At 46.5% G+C, this 22,117-nt stretch overlaps 1 protein-coding gene across 1 annotated transcript in view; it reads left to right on the forward strand.

Annotated features, from left to right (window-relative positions):
• Nucleotides 1-783: 783 nt before the first annotated feature.
• LOC142286645 (sodium- and chloride-dependent creatine transporter 1-like) overlaps nt 784-22,117 on the forward strand; it is a 38,220-nt gene continuing 16,886 nt past the window's right edge. Inside the window, 5 exon segments of the mRNA XM_075333380.1 lie at nt 784-909; nt 912-1,028; nt 14,900-15,031; nt 15,194-15,470; nt 18,948-19,080. Of these exon segments, the coding sequence (XP_075189495.1) occupies nt 810-909; nt 912-1,028; nt 14,900-15,031; nt 15,194-15,470; nt 18,948-19,080 (759 nt within the window). The 5' untranslated portion in view covers nt 784-809.

Consider the following 22,117-nt stretch of genomic DNA (forward strand, 5'->3'; position numbering starts at 1 on the left):
CCACTGACAGCAAGTATAGATGAATACTTGCTATTTTAACCTTTTTTAAATGATAGAGCTATAATTTATATTAATTTAGATATTATATTACACATTTTATAGATTTTTTTTTTTTTTTTTCATTCTTTGTTTATAGATTCCCCCTAGGGCACATGACCCTGTTATTGCTTTTACTGTATAATTCTATGCAGCAGTTTAGTATATGATTAGATTGATGTCCAGAAGGACAAACATGGCAGCAATGGAGCCTTCAGTAGTCCCCAGGTGCCATTGCAACCCATATGTACCCTGCAATCATGTCAGAGGGAGCACTTGGAGCCATGAACACTTTCATTAGTAACCAGGCCATTTAAATACCCCCTGTCATGCAGTGATTGACAGCGGCATCTAAATTATTAAACAGCAGCAACCAGAACAAGCTCCAGTCACTGCTGCTAGAGGTTGGTTGTGTTGCTTTATACACATGCAACTTGAGGGTGATGTACAGTATGGGGATTAATGAAAAGCTTGTTGGAAGTAATTTTTAGTTTGTGATAGAGCACCAAATCCTCACTATATAGAAGTAAATGATAAAATGTTATGTAATAGCAGCCACACTAGAGGGAGCTGACAACTTAGACTATCTGACTTTTGGCTCCATCTAGTAGAGATTGCAGGAACATATACATTTTTTTTTTTTTTTCTTTGAGACTGTTGGAGCTCTGTATCTTTAGAGGTCAGAGTTCCATTTATCTTATAAAGCTTACCTAATTTTTAACAATGTTCTAACATTTTTTTGCAGAGAAAGATGGGAACTCCTGTGCCCAGAAATGGAGGGATCGGAGACAGGAGGTGGGGGAGAAACAGTCCCGGAAGAAAAGGCAGTCATCGCTCCTCTGGTGTTGCCCGCTATGGGCCCAGTGAAAATACCCATCCAGAGAGAGAGACCTGGACTCGTCAGATGGATTTCATCATGTCCTGTGTGGGATTTGCTGTTGGTTTGGGAAATGTATGGAGATTTCCGTACCTCTGCTACAAGAACGGTGGAGGTAAGAGCAGAGAGTATGTATTATACAGTGCTCTGTATAAATGAGTACACCCCCCTTGGAAAAAGTAATCAATCTCTCACTGAACACCTGAATTTCCATAATTTTGACAAGACTGGGCTTCATAGAACCCTTTTTAAGAAAAAAAAACCTAAAAGTATAGTTGGTATATACTGTGTTTCACTGTAAAATCTTCTGTTTTTTAACCAAATTAGTTGATGCAAAAAATGAATGCACCCCCACAAACTACTCCATCTAGTATTATGTATGACTCCATGATTTCTAGGGCCAACACCAAATCTTCTAAGCCTGGAATTAACAAGTGTCCGGGATGTTCCTACTTAGACTGGATGGAGCGTGGTGACCACTTGTCCCTTCAGAATTCCCCATAGGTGTACGGTTGGGTTTAGATTAGGAGACTAGTGGCCTCTTCTCCTCCAGGAATGCTTAGATGTGTGTTTTGGATCATTGTCCTGTTGGCTGGGTGCACGTCTACCAAGGGTACAGAGTGATGGAGCATCTTCTGTCACAATAGAGCAGTGCAAATGGGAAACCATCAATGACCTGTAGCTCTAGACACCAGGAGCGCTCCTGTACCCCACATAAGGACACCGGCACCACCAGGCTCACTATAGGCACCAGGCATTTTTCTGTACACTCAATTTTTTATTTTTTTTCTCCCATCCCTCTTTGGTCTCATCCTCCAAAGTAGAGTCCCAGAAGTCGTCTATTTCAGCATGGGCCTTGGCACATTGCAGACGGCTGCTTTGTGTATGGACTTTAGGAAAGTCTTCCTTTTGTGGATGACACCTATGCACTGTCACGCTAGTGTGACGCCCTGGACCCCAGGGGTCACAGGTAATTAAATCAGCCACATACACACACACACACACACACACACACACACACACCCCCACCCCTGTGAGGTCACACACATGTCACCCGAAAGGGAGACCTGATGCCTCCCTCAGGGCTAGTAGAGCACACCAGGTGGGCGGAGTCAGGTGGAAAGACACGCCCACCGAGGAGACTACTGTCTGGGGCAGGAAGTTCAAGCAGTTTAGTTTGTACAGTGACAGTGAGGGGTAGAGGAGCAGCTGAGGCGCAGCTGTCAGGGACCCGGGTAGGAACCTGGCCCCTTGGAGAACGTCAGGCAGGCAGACTGTGGTGGCCGTCTGCAGGAGTACCGGTACAGGAACCGTACGGACCGGGCCTGAGTTGGAGCCCGCCGGTCCCAAACCAGGGAGTCAAACGTGTACCGGAGCACCAAAGGGAGGGTACTCAAACCCCATCCTAGCTTAGAAGCCACTGAGTATAGGCAAATTGACTGATTGCTGCCGGACCTCAGGGGTTCATCCACAACCAAAGTTCCGAAAGAAGGCAAAAGCCCACTGAGACCGGGTGAGCGCCACCGGCAAGGGCCAAACACCCGACGGGCCAGCGCCTGCGGGCAACCGAGGGCTCCTCCGGCAGCTCAACGCTGGGGAGCGGGCTACCACTGCTCAGCAGGGGAGAGCCGAAACAAGACATCTAGAGGTGCACGGGAAAAGGGGCCACCATCAACCCCGCAGGGGGACATCAGCAGCCGGCCGCAGGAACCGACCAGACCCGAACTTTGGTTTACCAGTGACTCAGTGTGAAGTAATTGTGAGTACACCAGTGCCATCCGGGTACAACACACTACACCGCGGCACGGCGCCCTGCACCCCGACAACACCATCAAATAACCCTTACGTCCCCCACCGGGCCCCGGGACACACCGCCCCTACCCACGGAGGGGCTAACATCTTGGCTGCGGCCGCAACACCGATCCCGGACGAGCCCACCATCACTTCAGCCGCAGCGGTGGTGCGCCTCCAGTCACCACGACCCGTGGGTGGCGTCACGACCCGGTACAACACCGCCTCCCCGTTTTAACAAGAGCGACGTGGCCCCCGGTCCGGAGGTGCTCGTCCCACCGACAACCAGAGCCCGGACCCCGAGCGCTCGGCCCGAGCAAGCGGAGGAAGCGGCCCGGGCCCCTCTCAGGGTGGTACACTAGGTTCAGAAAGTACCAAGCGAACGGAGAAAGGGAATGGAGGGGAAACCCTGTGTCTTGGTCAGGGGTCACGATCTTCCCCTCCCTAATCTACTGCTGGTCTCTCACCACCCTAGATAGGTTCCGCACCTATGCGCCGAGCTGGATACCTGACCCTAGGTATCCCTAATGTTGGTCCCTGAATAGGGAACAGATGGGATGAGCTCTTCATCAACCCCACTAAAGTCTATAGAAGACACAAGGACACACTGGAAAAATACATGAACCACTTATCCACAGATGACTCCGGTAAAAGTTCAGCAATGATACCTCAGAAGAGTACAAGCCACCTGCTTGCAGCCAGGGCTTGAATGAACTGAATAATATCACCAGCACCAGTCCAAGAAGGAAGGGGTATTTAAGCACCAAGAGAATACTGATGATCAACAGCTGGGTGGAGACGAGCTCCTGCTGGGTCCAAAAGTGGGAGAGATGAACACAGCAGGAAAGCTACCTATGCTAATGAATATTGACAGCTGGAAAAATGGAAAGTCAGGGAGCATTTTGTGCAGCCAGACGCTGTGGACCTTCTATTGCCAGAAACCACGCGACTGTCTGTCACGTGTGACAGCAGGCCATTTTGGAGGCTAAACTTTAGCTTTGCTCCTAGAATTTTATTAAGGGTGTACTCATTTTTGCAACATAATTTTGAGTGAATTTGTTAGGGAAATATTTATTTAATTGCATAATAATAAATCTTAACTATCATGCCCACATTTTTCTGGGAGTATTTTGAAGTATAGGATCCGACTGACATAAAATGTTCATTCTGAAAGGAAGCTAAAGGTTTTCTCACTAATCTGAAGGGGTGTACTAATTTATGCTGAGCACTGTATATCGATCTATAACTATATTATTAAGCTAATAGCCCTCAGCATTATTCTTTTTCATAGAACACGTCCTTTTTATTGCCGCTTTCTCCTGGTTTGTGACATTTTTGCTATCTTCAGCCTTTTCCTATGTTTATCTTCTTTTGCAGCTTATCGAGCTGGTGCTTGACTCCAATCTCAAACGTCTTTTCCTCTTATCATTCTTTTTTGTCCTTGCAAATGTTTTAGGGAATGTTCCGGAACACATTTCTGATACATTTATTAAATGAATGTTTTAAGATGTCCCTTGTGTCTTCAGGGCTTTAAGGATCTAGGTAGCTTGCCTTACGTAAACCCCCATCCTCTGTGCCGCCATTTGCAGGATGATGAGGCACGCACATGTAATTTACGTATGAAAAAAAACGGAGGAGAAGAAGAACAAAACCAAGAAGAATGTAAGGGTGAAATATAAATATTTTTATTTTATTGTGATGTAAAAAATTCATAAAAACATCAAAGGTCAAATACAAGGGGAATGGGGTTAATATTCAGAGAACTGCACAAAATATGACAGAAAATGAGAAAGGGCCCCCCTCACATGCAGTGCGACCCGCCGTGGTAGATGTGAAAAACGAAAACCAAAAACAAAGGCTGACAGGCGAACTTGAGGATTGAAATTTGTAATAAGTCCCATAAAAAGTGATATAAATTATTGCAAAATGGTGAATGTTATGGCATAATGCATGGATCAGAGATTAATGTACCGTGATTCAGGAAAAAATTAAAACCTTTATTTATTTGGCGGTTGAATGACCAATCCAGGCACTAGGACATAAGTACCGTGTTTTTCTAAAAATAAGACCTCCCCCAAAAATAAGCCCTAGCAGGGATTATCAGCATTTTCGGAGAAAGGCTTAAATATAAGCCCTCCCCCGAAAATAAGCCCTAGTCCCGGATCAATAATTAAGTGTCCGTGCAGCTAAAAAAAAAAAGTTAGATACTGCAGGACAGTTCATTATACACTGCGGCACCCGGCAATTACACTCACCCGACACTGAGCAGCAGGACCTGCAGTGATCGTACACGTACGTATACACACACACACACACACACACACACACATCAGATCGCACGCACATCTGATCGCATACACACTCACCTCATCCAGCGACACCGATCTCTTCACGCCGGGAGAATCCTGAGAGGCAGTGCGGTGCAGCGCGACTAACAGGACCTGCGGCCGGACACGTGAGTTGCTCTCATTCCCTGCTGCCGTAAGTGCTGGATGTGGTGGGTGTGTGTGTGTGTGTATCTGTGATTGGATGTGTGTATCTGTGATTGGATGTGTGTATCTGTGATTGGATGTGTGTATCTGTGATTGGATGTGTGTGTGTGACGCCCTGGGCAAGCCAGGGGTCACAGGTCACTACACCACACGCACCCCACATTCCCTGCAGGCACACCGAAGTCAAAACAGAAATCCTTGTTGCCCTCCTCCAGGGGCTGGTGTCCACACCAGGGGGTGGGCCAGGCGGTTGGCTCCGCCCACCGAGGAGTTCACAGCTCTGGAGGCGGGAAAACCAGGCAGATAAGCTAGGGACGTGAAGGAGTAAACAGTAAAGTGAAGTTGTAGACGAGCCAAAGTAAGGGCAACAGAGAAAGTGACAGAAAGAAGCCTGAAGTTAGTCCGGGTGTGTGCCCCGGACTGAGACAGCAAGGTTGGCAGACGGCGGTGACCGTCTGCAGGCGAGACTGATTGGAGGTTGCCGAAAGGACCGTGGACGGGTGGTGACCCGGCGGTACCGGAGCGGTATACGAAGATTAGTCAGCACCAGGGCAGGGGCCTTTCGGATCCCGGCAAGGCTAGGAGTCGCCATAATTTGCCAAATCCGTCAGTGAAGGGGACGACTGTCTCCCAACAACCAAGTCCCGTTTGAAGGCAACAGTCCAACCGTAGAGGGGAGACACCGCCACCGCCAAGGCACCAGTTTCCCAGGGCCAGCGCCTGCGGGCAAGAGTGGAGCTCCTCCGGCTCATATCCAAGTCGGGGAGCGGGTTACCGGTGGGAACCCATCGCAACCAAACAACAACACATAGGTGCAGGAAAGAGACCGTCACCTGCAGGGGATATCAACAGTGCAACCGTCTGAGGGACCCGTCCAACCAGCCGTTTGTTTACCGAGAACTGTCGTGTTTACTGGCTGAGTGGGTACCTCCGTGCCATGCGGCACAGCGCTGCCCTGCGCCCCTGCACCTCTGCAGGCCCCCCTACCCGCCTGCCCACCATTCCAACACCCAATCACTGGGTCCCGGGATCACCAACCCCTACCCACGGAGGGGCAACACAACAACTGGCTGCTCCATAACATCACTCCCGGGATTCCCCAGCCAGAGCAGCGGTGGTGTACATCCCTTCACCACAACCGTGGGTGGCGTCACGGACAATCCACAATCACCACACCCAAACCCCCCTTTTTCACTCACGGGCGAGGAGCGCCGCTAGAGTCCCCGGGATCCGGCCCATCGCTCGAGCCACCGAGCAGCAGCAGGCCGCAGCAGCCGCGGCAGCCGGACCCGAGCAGAAGGGAGAGCGCGGCGTCCCCTCCTCCGCCCGCGACGTGTGTGTGTTCTGCTGTGTATATCTGTGATCTGCTGTGTGTGCCTGCAATCGGCTGTATGTCAGCTAGCAGCAGGGTAGGATGGCGTGCAGCACCATCTGGAGATCACAGGAGGACCTTGGAACCACGCAGACGTCCTGGTCTGGTGAGTGAGTCTCCTAGGAAGTGGGGGGGGGGGGGGGGGTCTGCTTTTTTGGGGGGTAAACTTACCCCCAACGTGTTTCTCCAAGAATAAGACCTCCTCCAAAAATAAGTCCTAGTGCTTTTTTGGGGGGCAAAAAAGAATATAAGACAGTCTTAATTTTGGAAAAACGCTGTATGAAAGTATGAAGATTCAGAATGAAAAAATTGTAGTCATTGGGAATGGAGATAATAAAAGATAAAGTAAGAGATGTATTAGATATGTGCTGCCACCACAGATCCATACATTTTGGGTGAAATGTAGTAAGGCTAAAGGTATTGAAAAAAGGGGCTAAAGTCTGTATTACAAGAGAAAGGTCAGGAAATAAGTAAAGATTCTGATAATTAACTATTAATGGTAGGGGGTCGCAGAGAGTAGGAGAGGGGTCCTCCCAACGATCGTTTCGCTGCAGGAGCGCTTTTTCCAGGGGCAGTGAAAAAGCGCTCCTGCAGCGAAACAATCGTTGGGGGGACCCCTCTCCTGCTCTCTGCGACCCCCTACCATTAATAGTTATCAGAATCTTTACTTATTTCCTGACCTTTCTCTTGTAATACAGACTTTAGCCCCTTTTTTCAATACCTTTAGCCTTCCATACATTTTGGGTGAAATGTAGTATCTGTGGTGGCAGCACATACCTAATAAATCTCTTACTTTCTTATCTTTTTATTATCTCCATTCCCAATGACTACAATTTTTTCATTCTGAATCTTCATACTTTCATACTTGTGTGCTAGTGCATGGATTGGTCATTCAACCGCCAAATAAATAAAGGTTTTAATTTTTTCCTGAATCACGGTACATTAATCTCTGATCCATGCATTATGCCATAACATTCACCATTTTGCAATAATTTATATCACTTTTTATGGTGACTTCTTATTACAAATTTCAATCCTCATAAAGTTCGCCTGTCAGCCTTTTTGTTTTTTTGTTTCTGGTTTACGTTTTTCACATCTACCACGGCGGGTCGCACTGCATGGGAGAGGGGCCCTTTCTCATTTTCTGTCATATTTTGTGCAGTTCTCTTCTGAATATTAACCCCATTCCCCTTGTATTTGACCTTTGATGTTTTTATGAATTTTTTGAATCACAATAAAATAAAAATTTATATTTCACTCTTACATTCTTCTTGGTTTTGTTATTCTTCTTCGTTTTTTTTCATGTTATTTGAAGAATATACCCACCGAGGGGTCACTAAATAGTGACTCCCCCATGTAATACTCTACTCTGGTATGGCCAGTTTTTTTTCCTGTGTTTAATGTAATTTACTTATGTATCAGGTGAAAAGACTAGGCCTCATTTATCAAGACCCATAGCAACCAATCAGAGAGCAGCTTATGTCTCTTAACATAGCTCTGGTATGATGAAAGCTGTGCTGTGATTGGTTGCTATGGGTAACAGAAGTTTTGATAAATCTGCCTCACTGTTTGTGTAGGCCTCGCTCTCAGACCCGTCGTCCTCTGAGCTTTCTTACGTCTTCAGATCACGCTGCTGTGTTATGGAGCTATTTCTGTTCTTGTTCCTGGACTTTCCATTACCAGTGTGATCCAACGTGATGTCCCTAAATAACTGCGGCACTCTACTAGGCTGATCTCATAGCAAAATGTAGACTCCTCTCCGCAGTCCTCCAGGCGTCCCATTAGCTTTTAATGGCCCTACTCTAAATTGTCGAGAGACTGTCGGAGCTGACAGCCGCTATAAGGGGGCACGTGACACAGCTCCCGTTTAGTCAATGACATCTAATACGCTGACTTGTAAATTGTTTGTCAGACCTGGTGTCCTCTAAACCACAGGATCCTGTTCAGTATGTCACTGAGGAGAGCTGCAGTTTGTGCTCCAGAGCTTTGCTTCCGGCACATGGCGAACAAAACACCTCTGAATGAGCCCCTAACCCAGAACTGATGTTTATAACTGAAGAAGCCCCATAATTAGAGGCCTCCTTAGCAGACAACTGTTACTGAATAAAAATCACTATACAGAGACAAATATTACTGCCATATAGTGACCATACATTGATTAGAGACTAGGTCTGCAGACCATATGAGATACAGTACAGTTATGAACTAGAGGAGTTTTTCACTTTTCCCGTCTTCGTCTGGCCCAGACCGCCATGTCGTCGTCTTCCAGCAACAACTAGTCTACAGAGTTTACAATAAAGATGCATTTCACTTCTCAGATTTCCAGCCTTATTCCCAATATGCACATGTCACGGGCGGAGGAGGGGACGCTGCGCTCACCCACTGCTCGGGTCCGGCTGCTACTGCTCGGTGGTGGCTCGAGCGGTGGGCCGGATCCCGGGGACTCGAGCGGCGTTCCTCGCCCGTGAGTGAAAGGGGCTGATTTGGGTTTAGGGATATTGTCCGTGACGCCACCCATGGTTGTGGCGAGATTGGTGACACCACCGCTGCTCTGGACGGGGATCCCGGGAGTGATGACAGGGAGGAGCTTGGATGTTGGTTCTTCCCTCCGTGGGTGGGGGGGGGTTGGTTGTCCCAGGGCCCGGTGAGGGGTAGGGATGTAGGACAGGCGGGTTACGGGGCCTGGTGAGGTTCAGGGTCGCGGGGGCAGTGCTGTGCCGCACGGCACGGTGGTACTCACTCAGCCAATGACTAATGCAAAGTCTCCGGTAAAACACACGGCTGGATGGACGGGTCCCACAGACGGCTGCGGTGTTTCTCCTCCCGGCAGGTTGATGGTGACTGCCTTTCCCTGCACCTGTGTTGTATTACGGTTCCAATGGCTTCCCATCGGTAACCCGCTCCCCAGCTTAGATGGGTGCTGAAGGAGCCCCTTTTGCCCGCGGGCTCTGGCCCTGGGAACTGTAGCCTTGGCGGTGACTGTGTTTCCCTCTACGGTGTGAGCTGTTGCCTTCAATCGGGTCTTGACTGCTGGGAAACCCCGGAGGTTCCCTTCGCTAACGGATTTGACCAACTTTACATTGACTCCAAGCCTGTCGGGGTCCGTAAGCCCTGCCGGATGGTGCTGGCTTCTCTTTGCTCTCCGATCCGGTACCGCTGGGCCACTGCCCGTCCACGGTCCTTACGGTTTGCTCCAATAGGCCTCTCCTGCAGACGGTCACCACCGTCTGCCATCCTTGCTGTACCGTCCGGGCCACACACCCGGACGCAGTCAGTCTGCTCCTTTACCACTTCTCTGAACTCTACTCAAAACTAATCTGCTCTGCTTTTCCCGCCTCCAGGACTGTGAACTCCTCGGTGGGCGGGACCAACCGCCTGGCCCACCCCCTGGTGTGGACATCAGCCCCTGGAGGGAGGCAACAAGGATTTTGTTTGGCTTCGGTGTGCCTAACCGGGGTGTGGTTTGTGTTGGTGTAGTACCTGTGACGACCTGGCTTGTCCAGGGCCCCACACTGATGCTATTGCTGCCATATTTGATCGCACAACAAGACAGATGCAGTAACAGTGAGTGCTCCATACATAGTATTAATGCCCACCTTGTGCACTTGACACGGTAAAACAGCCCCTTGAAAATAATGCATTATCATTTTTTATCACGTGCGCTCCCTTACTTTATTGAGCGGTTGCTGTACAAATAATTGTGCTCCCCCCCCCCCCCCTTTCCCCTGAAAGTGATAAACATTCTGGTCAAGGGACATTGTCATATATCACAATGCCCCTAAATTGCTCACATCAGAATTATCCTCTGAGTGACCTTAAATGCTATTAGTGTCCCCCCCCCCCCCTTTAAAAATTAAAAATACCTTTAAAGTGCCTGATTGAAAGTAGTAACGCTGCCGAACGCCCCCAATCAATAGTAATGGTGCCCCAAAAACTAATAAAGTATATAATCTATAGATCCTGATGGATCATTACAGTCTGTGTCCAAGTGCAGTAGGGTGACATGATTGCGCCACCTACATTGGGGCGCTGACTTTGTGTGAGCCCCTGCCATTCTCATTCTGTAAGCGGCCTACATAATGTAGGCAGATGGGGCCCATGGCTGACTGCTAACCCACATGGAACAACCGCAATATATTTGAGGGGTGGGCTAGTCTGCGTAAATGGTCCCTGGTATACTGCCCACAACCTTTGCTTGCCTGCTATTGCTTTCTATGTAAGGATAGAAAGTTGCAAATATTAGCTTGTAGGGAACAGTCTTTGGTGTCATTTGATCACACAAATTCATATGCCACTAAAAAAATAAATAATGCAATTTCCTGCTTTCCTTTGCATAGACATAGAAGGAATGATGGAATTTTATCACCTTGTAGCCAACGCTATGGGGAGCTCGCAGCATGTGGATTTATACCGCTTGTATGTATTTGAAAGCGCTGTGCTCCCCCTAGTGGTGGCTGGCACGTGTTAGTCTTTCTTATGGTAGCCATAACCTTATGTTTTATGGAGATGTTTATACTCCTTTTAATATTCATATCATATATCATCGCCCATAACCATTGAATTAGATTAGCGAAGTCCATAATATCGGCCTCCCCGCTCTGTGACCTGCCTCCATTTCTCCACATAATTGCTCCTTATGTCACTTTAGTAATGCTGAGTGACCTATATAAAAACTGCAGTGAGTAATCAGAGCGATTTCCCCCTCCTTCGCACATCCACACTCCAGTCACACACTCTAAAAATGGAAATCTGCTGCGGCGGGAGGAGGAAGGGGAGAAATGCCATTTGTAGAGGCGACATCGCTGCGAGATGGAGGAAGCGGGGCGATGAATTGCAGATCTGCCACAGTGTATTTCCCTCCATGGTTTGATATAGGGATGACGGTCCCTTTATATAACATGCAGGGCTCAGCTCAGGTTACTCTAGATGTACATTGTCCTGCAGCGCATGTTTGCCAGGAATGCACCCGTGGTATACGCCACATGCACCCGTGGGCCTCTATTCACCCAACCAGCCCTATGTGAAGACTCCGAACAATGTCAGGATAATGCTATGTAAATGAGGCAAGGAATACTGCTGCGGGAAACTGGCAGCACCAATCTGCACGGCTTCCCGAGGATTTTTAGCTTTCATAATTCAATGGATAAGGCTAGTTTCACACTTGCGTTGGACGGGATCCGTAGCATTGCGTTGTGTGACGCATGTAACGGATGCGTTGCATATAGTGGCACAACGCATGCTACAGATCGTACAAAATAACGCAATCCGTTGTAGTTTTTTTTTTTCCTTGACTTTACACATCTGAGCATGCGCAGTTGTGTAAAGACAGTTGCGTTAACGGAATCCGTCAAATGACGCATTCTAATGGAATCCGCCACCATAGGCGTCCATTATAAAAACAACGGACGCCTAACGGATTCCTGCAGGTTGTGTTTTTTTGACACTCCGCCAAGCGCAGAAAAACGTTACATGCTGCGTTCCATCCGCCCGACGCAGCGTCAAAATAACGACGCTGCGTCGTCCAGCGGATGCAACGCAGACACTTGCGTTAGTGTGTCGTCCATACAAGTCTATGGAGAATAGCGCAGTGCGTTAACGGACTGCGCTATTCTCCATAGTGACGGAATGCGCTGAACGCAAGTGTGAAACTAGCCTACTTTATTACTAAAATCTGCATTGTCTTTCATTTCCGCGATGCAGAGGATTGTTTAAATGACAATGGGGAACTCTCATTGAAATTTACGGGATGTTGTTTGTGGGCAAATTGCATGAGTATTGCAGCTAGGAATATATTTGTTTTATGCGTGCTTATAACAACATATTCTGTAGCGCTTTACATAATCACTGTCCCCATTGGGGCTCACAATCTATATTCCCTATCTAAATGTATTTAAAGGGTGGGAGGAAACCGGAGAACCCAGAGGAAACCCACGCAAATAAGGGGAGAACATACAGACTCTTTGCAGATGCTGATATTTGTTGGATTTGAACTCAGGACCCCAGTGATGCAAAGCAACAGAGCTAACCATGGAGCCACCGTGCCTCTGAAACTAGGGAGGGATGGAGTAAGTTCAGACCCATCTGACCTTGGTGTTAATCTCATTGCTTGAGACAGTATCTAACAAGGATGGTACAATTTTATTAAATTGAATTGCCAAGTTCTGACTAGGTCCTCCAGATTGGTGGGGAGTCTGACACCCATCACCTACACTGATCAGCTGGTTTTTTGGGGTATTTTTTTGAGTCCCGCGGCTGCTGGACGTACACTATATTCAAAGCCAAAACTGCACGGCTCTGAGCACTGTAATGGCAAGCTCAGCTCCTATTCACTTCAATAAAAACTGAACTACAGTACCCAAAATTAACCACTATACAGTATATGGTGCTCTGGTACACTTGCATACACTTTATATACCTGGTGCCACAGGACCCCCACCTTCCATTCTGTGCTGGTTGTAAAGGGCCTGTGTAGTGAGCATAATCCATGTTACGGAGCAGCGGCTGATAGATGAGTAGTGAAAATATCTTTAAGGCCGGTTTCAGACGTCTGTGTTTTAATCTGGTACAAGCCACACGCATGAGTATGGTCATATGTGTGACATCTGTGTTTGCACATGTGACGTTCAGGGAATGGGGTACTCTGTCCCGGGCAGAATATACCGTTAGGGATGTCACTTTGGTGGCCATTGCCCGGTTCCGTGCCCTGGGCCCCTTTTGTGTAAGGGAGGAATTATTTACAGGGGAGATAATAGTTAATGTCATGTGGCGCCACCTGCGGGCTGCGGCTAATGGAGAACCGCAGCTGCTAAATGTGGGTACTCCCAGAGCTGGTGATGGTTGCAGCAATGGTGTTAGGCCCTCCGCAGGTAGGGCTGTGCCTGGGAGATAGAAAGGGGCAATAACTGAGACCACACCAGGTTGTGTTTAACAGTCTCTACTCACTCAGGCCCTTGGATTACTGGTTCAGGTCCCTTGGAGTATCAGTGCCAATGTAGTGACCCAGGTTGCTCTGTCCTCAGCAGTCTCTGTTGGTTGGGTCCCCGTAGCGTGGAGCGTTTGGGGAGCCCCGACTATCCCTTTTTGGGTACAGTCTCCTTCTCTCTACGTCGGGCAGTGCGGACCCTGTGGGGAGGTAAGTGTCCGAACCCCGATCCTAGTTTACTGCTGATGCCCCTGGATTATTTGGTTCGGTGAAGTCCGTGAAGGTGTCCTCACTGAGCAGGTGATTATCAAGCAGTGTAGAACTGGCACCTGATCTAGGGCCCTATGCCCCGTACGTGCCCCGGTCCCAGCGGTATCTCCGGTACCCGTCCTGGGGACCTCTCTCCTGTGCCCTCGGGTCACTGCTGCACGGGCCCAGCTCAGGTACGTCCGCACACCTCTCCTGTGCGCTACTCGCTCTACTCCTCTTCTGATTGACTGCTGACCCCTCCAATCAGACTGGCTAATCCCAGGGACTCGTTCCTTTCCATGGCGACCATCCCCTTACATGGTCAACCCTCTGTGCCCGGAGAACTAGGATTTTGGTTGTGCTTTGGTGGTATCGGCACTAATATTCCAGGTCCCAGGGGGTAGGTCCTGCATCCCCAAGAGGATGCAGTTCCCTGTAGTGCCCTGAGGGTGTCAGGGGCGCTACACATACGTGTGACATCAGTGTGACGCGTATCCGAGAGAACAAGCATCTTTGCAATAAGATTTTCTATATTCACCTGTATCCAGCGCTGCTTTCTTTGGCTCTGCTGTCTCCTGCTTCTGACCCCCCTCTAATTATATTCACTGAATATTCACCGCACCTCTGAGCTGGAAGTTGGAGCATCGCCGGGGACAGATGAGTAGCAAGCAAGCAGTGTGTATGCGCAATGACGTCCACAAGGTCATTAAAGTTCCCAATGAACTCTGACCTCCTGATGACACCCATGAAGTGTTAAAAACGGATGTCACACATACCTAACACACGGACGTCTGAAACCGGCCTGACTGTGTAACTAGGAGACTGGCTATAAAGGAGGAGTACGGTATACGGTATCTGTTTATGGTCACTATGGTGCCCCATTTTATGAAGCTTTCCCCCTCCATTCTCCTTTCCCAAATTTCCATGACCTCTTCTCCTTGTCCCTGACTAAAAACCTTCTGGTTTAGAGGGTTTCAACAAGGGTCAACAGGACCCAAGACACTTGCGAAAGAGGAGTTTTGTGCCTAATTTTATTTAAATTCATATTTTATTTATTTTTATTTATTTTTTCAAATTCAGAGACCGGATTTTAAATTTCCATATATTTGGTGTTTAGGAGGCGGCTAAAGGCATCTGCTCATGGTGTCATGTCTTCACAGGTGTGTTTCTTATTCCTTACTTGCTGATCGTGTTTGTCGGAGGCATTCCAGTGTTCTTTTTGGAAATCGCATTGGGTCAGTTCATGAAGCAGGGAGGAATTGCAGCGTGGAACATCGCCCCGCTTTTTAAAGGTAACAAACACTGCAGAGAGCAGGTGACCTGCCATCTATACTAGTGGCAAGCAGAAAACTGACTTCCCACACTATAGACCATTGCTACAGGGGGTGCAGAGGTAGAAGAGCCAACAGGAGATGCTACGGGGCACTAAACCCTCTGTCTTCTACTTTCTGCAGGTCTTGGTTTTGCCTCTATGGTGATAGTGTTCTTCTGTAACACCTACTATATTATGATCCTGGTCTGGGGCCTCTACTATCTAGTACACTCATTCACCAACACCCTGCCCTGGGCCACCTGTGGACATCCGTGGAATACAAAGGAGTGTACTGAAGTCTTCCTTGTAGATCAGTGCTCCAATGAGACCACAACAAATGACACGAATTTCAGCGTCCTGTACAACATCAGCTGTGATGCCCTCCTGAACAAACGTTCTCCTGTCATTGAGTTCTGGGAGTAAGTATGATAGCAGTATATTCTTGTACATAAGGGCAGTATTATAGTAGTTATATGCTTGTACATAGGGGGCAATATTATAGTAGTTATATTCTTGTACATAGGGGCAGTATTATAGTAGTTATATTCTTGTACATGGGGGACAGTATTATAGTAGTTATATTCTTGTACATGGGGGCAGTATTATAGTAATCTTGTACATAGGGGGCAGTATTATAGTAGTTATATTCTTGTACATGGGGACAGTATTATAGTAGTTATATTCTTGTACATAGGAGCAGTATTATAGTAGTTTATATTCTTGTACATTGGGGGCAGTATTATAGTAGTTATATTCTTGTACATAGGAGCAGTATTATAGTAGTTATATTCTTGTACATGGGGGACAGTATTATAGTAGTTATATTCTTGTACATAGGGGGCCGTATTATAGTAGTTATATTCTTGTACATGGGGACAGTATTATAGTAGTTATATTCTTGTACATGGGGACAGTATTATAGTAGTTATATTCTTGTACATAGGAGCAGTATTATAGTAGTTTATATTCTTGTACATGGGGGGCAGTATTATAGTAGTTATATTCTTGTACATGGGGGACAGTATTATAGTAGTTATATTCTTGTACATAGTAGCAGTATTATAGTAGTTATATTCTTGTACATAGGGGGCAGTATTATAGTAGTTTTATTCTTGTACATAGGAGCAGTATTATAGTAGTTATATTCTTGTACATGGGGGGCAGTATTATAGTAGTTATAATACTGTCCCCATGTACAAGAATATAGTAGTTATATTCTTGTACATGGGGACAGTATTATAGTAGTTATATTCTTGTACATAGGGGGCAGTATTATAGTAGTTATATTCTTGTACATAGGAGCAGTATTATAGTAGTTATATTCTTGTACATGGGGGGCAGTATTATAGTAGTTATATTCTTGTACATAGGAGCAGTATTATAGTAGTTATATTCTTGTACAAAGGGGCAGTATTATAGTAGTTATATTCTTGTACAAAGGGGCAGTATTATAGTAGTTATATTCTTGTACATAGGGGGCAGTATTATAGTAGTTATATTCTTGTACATAGGGGGCAGTATTATAGTAGTTATATTCTTGTACATGGGGGACAGTATTATAGTAGTTATATTCTTGTACATAGGAGCAGTATTATAGTAGTTATATTCTTGTACATGGGGGACAGTATTATAGTAGTTATATTCTTGTACATAGGTGCAGTATTATAGTAGTTATATTCTTGTACATAAGGGGCAGTATTATAGTAGTTATATTCTTGTACATAGGGGGCAGTATTATAGTAGTTATATTCTTGTACATAGGGGGCAGTATTATAGTAGTAGTACACGCTACGATATCGTTAATGTTTTATCGTCGGGGTCACGTTGTTAGTGACGCACATCCGGCGTCAGTAACGATATCGCAGCGTGTGACACGTACCTGCGACCTTAAGCGACCTCAAAAATGGTGAAAATTAGTTCACCATGGAGAGGTCGTCCCAAACTCAAAAATCGGTAAGGGTTGTTTTTCGTTGTGGTTCATCGCTCATGCGGCAGCACACATTGCTATGTGTGACACCGCAGGAGCGTGGAACGTCTCCTTACCTGCCGCCGGCCGCAATGCGGAAGGAAGAGGTGGGCGGGATGTTTACATCACGCTCAGCTCCGCCCCTCCGCTTTGATTGGCCGGCAGCTTAGGGACGTCGCTGTGATGCCGAACGTCGCTCCCCCTTGAGGGAGGAATTGTTCGGCAGTCACAGCGACGCCGCCGACTAGGTAAGCGCGTGTGACGCTGCCGTAGCGATAATGTTCGCTGCGGCAGCGATCACACGATTTAGCTTGCATGACGGGGGCGGGTACTTACACGCTCGATATCGCTAGCAATTGCTAGTGATATCGCTACCGTGTAAAGCCCCCTTTAGTCCTAGGGTGCACCACGTGAAGACGGACGAACATTGCACCCCATATAGTATACATAGGAGCAGTATTATAGTAGTTATAGTCTTCTACATAGGGGCAGTGTTATACGGTAGTAGTTATATTCTTATACATAGGAGGCAGTATTATAATAGTTATAATGTTGTACATGGGGGCAGTATTATAGTAATGATGTACATATGGGACAGTATTATAGTAGTTATATTCTTGTGCATAGGAGACAGTATTATTGCAGTTACGGTATATTCTTGTGTATAGGTGACAGTATTATAGTAGTTATATATTGGCTACTTGATATCACTATATTACAACTTTCACACCAATCTGTAGAAATGCATTGTCAATCTTCCATTCCTCATCCACCACAGCAAGGTAAAACTGCTTTTGGCACACACCAACCTAATATAAACTGCCCCATTTCTTAGGCTCTTTAACATGCTAGCCGCTCTTTTCAGTGGACAGCTCTTGATAATCGTTCTGCCAGCACTATAGGAGTTGGAAATTCCTTTCTCCCATCCCAGCATGCTTTGCTCCTTCTATTATTCATCACTTACCTTGAACTGAAAATCCGCTTCTTCTGTTATGCCTATATGCAGTAGACCGATTTAGCATCAGAAAATCCCTGGCCTATGCCTCCTGTGTGTGTGTATGTATGTATATGTATGTATATATATATATATATATATATATATATATATATATATATATATATATATATATATATATATATATATATATATATATATATATATATATATATATATATATATATATATATATATATATATATATATATATATATATATTATAATATATATATATATATATTATAATATATATATATATATATTATAATATATATATATATATATATTATAATATATATATATATATATTATAATATATATATATATATTATAATATATATATATATATATTATAATATATATATATATATATTATAATATATATATATATATATATATTATAATATATATATATATATATATATATTATAATATATATATATATATATATATATTATAATATATATATATATATATATATATTATAATATATATATATATATATATATATTATAATATATATATATATATATATATATATATATTATAATATATATATATATATATATATATTATAATATATATATATATATATATATATTATAATATATATATATATATATATATATTATAATATATATATATATATATATATTATAATATATATATATATATATATATTATAATATATATATATATATATATATTATAATATATATATATATTCCTGCTTTGTGTAGTGACCTGGACCTGCCCCTGCTTTGTGTAGAGTGACATGGACCCATTCCCAAGTGTGGTTTCAAGGGGTTGACTGTCATGTATAGCCCAAACAGTAATATGACAAATTTGGCGGTGTTCTGTTTCTATTGCTCGTATTGCAGGATAATTGTGTCGTTGTCGCTAATCGGTCATTTATGCTGGTCTCTTCGGCAGGAATAAGGTGCTGCAGATCTCCAGTGGTCTCGATAAACCTGGACAGATGAACTGGCAGATGATACTTTGCCTGTTGGCCACCTGGATCATTGTCTATTTCTGCATCTGGAAGGGAGTAAAATCCACAGGAAAGGTAAGGACAATCGACAATCACCGGGGATGCCGCTATAAATTCTCATTGTGTAAACTGCATACTGTAGGGTGATGCGTCCAAATACTGCCCCCTGTGTGCAATCCATATGGAGATATTCTTGCCTAAAAGCAATCTGTGTGCAATAAAGGGGTAAAAACCCTCCTGTACACCCCTTATGAAATCAAAGGTGCGTATGTAGCACCCCACGGGGCAAGCGGTTAACCTACTCATAGCCGGGCAGTTTCGGGTCGGGACAGGCGTTGTCACGGGTGGCCTTGCCCGGTTCCGTTGCCCCGAGACGTAAAGTAAATGGTGGGGGAAGAGGGGTATTGGGAAAAGTTTGTCGTGACGCAACCTGTGGTATGCGGCCAGGGAGTAGCCACCGCTGCCGGGTTCCTAGGTGTTATGGCAGCCGGGATGGTATTGCTCCCCATGAGGCGGAGCGGGCCCCGGGTGGATGACTGTTATAATGGCCGTAGGCGCCAAAGCGCTGGGCGGTGCTGCCGGTAAGGACAAGCCAACAGTATCTGCGAGATCAGGGTATAGTTTACTCACCACTTCAGCTGCCAGCCTGCTTACACTAGTCACTGCCGTGATGGTCTCCGGTCAATCCCAGATCCGGTAAGTGGTCACCACCAGTGTTTTGAGAGAGGAGTGAGTCCTTTTTCTAGGGTGTCCCCCCTCTGCAGTTAGGTACTCGGACTGAGCTCTCTCTCTAAGCCCCTGGGCCCAGTAAAGTCCAAGTTCTCCAGAGATGTCTTGCCAGAACTATGGTTCTGACGGGTCTGTCTTTAATGTGCGTGTGTTGTGCCTAGTTCTACCCAAAGTGGAACCCACCCCCGAGGTGGCCGGCTTCACTGACCGGGGAGTCCATGTTCGTATGGCCACCGTCCCTGCCTACCCTGAGCCAACCCACTCTGTGTGAAGGCTCCTAAGCTGTATGTAGTGTGTGACTGTGGAACACCGGTGATTAACCCCCTCCTTACCTGAGATGGATACCACACCCTAATTGAGGTGCAGTACCCTGTGGCGACCAGAGCCTCAGGGGCGCCACTCATGCAGGACAGTAGAAGCCTCTTGCACATGTATAGTTGCCTTATTGCACCTCCATATAGAACAGTCTCGCTGTGTCCATGTGCACACTGTGCTACCATAGATTTTAAACAGTATATATGGTGACCAACTGAAAGAATGAGTCATTAATACAATTAGGGCAGCATTAATGATGATATTGAGTGAGAGACTTGGAAAAAATGCCAAAAATCTGTATAGATGGAGAAAGGCATATGATTAGCATATGATTGTCTAATGGATGTTTTTGTCGCACCCGTCCCTGTTTTGGAGTGATATCAGGCCGGCACCTCATCATCATGATGGTTACAGCCAGATAAGCAATCACCCCGTAATGAAGTCCCCCTCCCGCACTGTTCCTGCTTGTCCCTGAGGGTGCGATTCGCGTCTCTCGGCGCTGATTGTCATGTGGGTCACGAGTCTTCTTCTTCTCCTCTTCTCCTTCCCACACGGCTGATTGCACAGGACAGGAGGATTAATCAAAAAAACGTCACCGTGTAATCTCTGCAGCCTCCCTCCAATACTAATGGGTTTAGAAAAGGACCAAGAACCGGGCGTCAGGAAGGAAAATTGCGGCAGAAGCGGAGACTGGCATCAATAGGCCAGGACGTCACATGTCACAGCTTTATATGTTACACCATGCTGTCCTATTAGGTCGTCACAGGGTATTGTGCAATCTGCCCTTCTGCACAATATCCACTCCTCCTTGGTTACGGATCCTGGTCCTTTGGTGTTGCTAACAGCTTAGCCAGTCAAAATCCTAGGAACACTTTGCACCGAACCCACCAGACACAACATTGGGGGGGGCCTGAAGGGAATAGGGCCGCCCACATGGGGGTTGGTAGGGAAAAGTGAGAAAGTGACAAAGGAAGAGAAACAGGAGTGAAAGGAGTAGAAGGTGGAAGGTGATTCTGAGAGGGAGAGGTCACCGGTCCGGAGCAGGGCTCCTGGAGTTTACTAGGTGGTCAGACGTTGGTCTGGGCCTGGTGGGAGCTGGAACCCCGGTCACAGGGGATTGCGTCAAGGGGCACGGACTGCCGTGGAGGGGAGCCGGCGGCCTTGAGCCATCACCGGGCAGGGGCCAGGGCACGACTGGATAAGTGGACCCTAGGCCGGGAAGTAGCTTCACGCGTCCCGGTAATTTACCCAACGGGGGTGAAGACTTCAAGATACATCCCCAACCCGCTCCAAAATCGGGGTACTAGCGCACCCATGGGATAGGACTTTCTCAAATTACAGTCCAAAGAAATCCTACGCGTGAACCCTGAGAGCAAGCTCACTCCGTTAGCCATACGGGTGAGCGGCACCCGAAAAGTTTTCAAGCTTGAGGGTTCAACTAGTGAGAAGGTGCCACGGAAAAGGGCACAGGCTAACAGCAACACCAAGGGCACGGATCCACACGTGCTCCCTCCATGCTGCAGCGGTGCTCAGAATTCTGGTTTACAAGCTGTCTGAGTTGTTGTTCTTGGACTGAGTATGCTGAAAAGCCCCTTTTCCTCTACCCAATTGCACCCCAAACACCAACACCCAACGGGCCCCGGGGCAAAACCCCCCCCCTACCCACAGACTGCTTAAACATCCTACTACTACACCTTCGCCACCAGGCTCCCCAACAGCAGTGGTGGTATCCTACATTACCACGCACCGTGGGTGGTGTCACGAACTTACACATCCCCTGTACATACCTATCCCCTCTTTCGAATTAGAGTGTCTGCGCGAACCCCCGGGTCCGGAGACCCCTCGAGCCACCGCGGCTCCGGATTCGAGCGGCTCGGCCGCTGGCACAGGGGCGGTACGTGACACCCAGATGGCTGTGTGCCCATGGGGAAGGGGGGGGCACGCAACAACAATCCAATGCTTTATATCTGTCCTTGTCGGGAACCTGCAGCTTCTCTGCTCCCCATGTCTCATCAGGCAGAGGCATGAGGCACTGAACAATCCCTTTTAAGGGCTCATGCCCTTAAAG

This window comes from Anomaloglossus baeobatrachus, unplaced genomic scaffold (assembly GCF_048569485.1).
Source record: "Anomaloglossus baeobatrachus isolate aAnoBae1 unplaced genomic scaffold, aAnoBae1.hap1 Scaffold_677, whole genome shotgun sequence".
Taxonomy (NCBI): Eukaryota; Metazoa; Chordata; class Amphibia; order Anura; family Aromobatidae; genus Anomaloglossus; species Anomaloglossus baeobatrachus.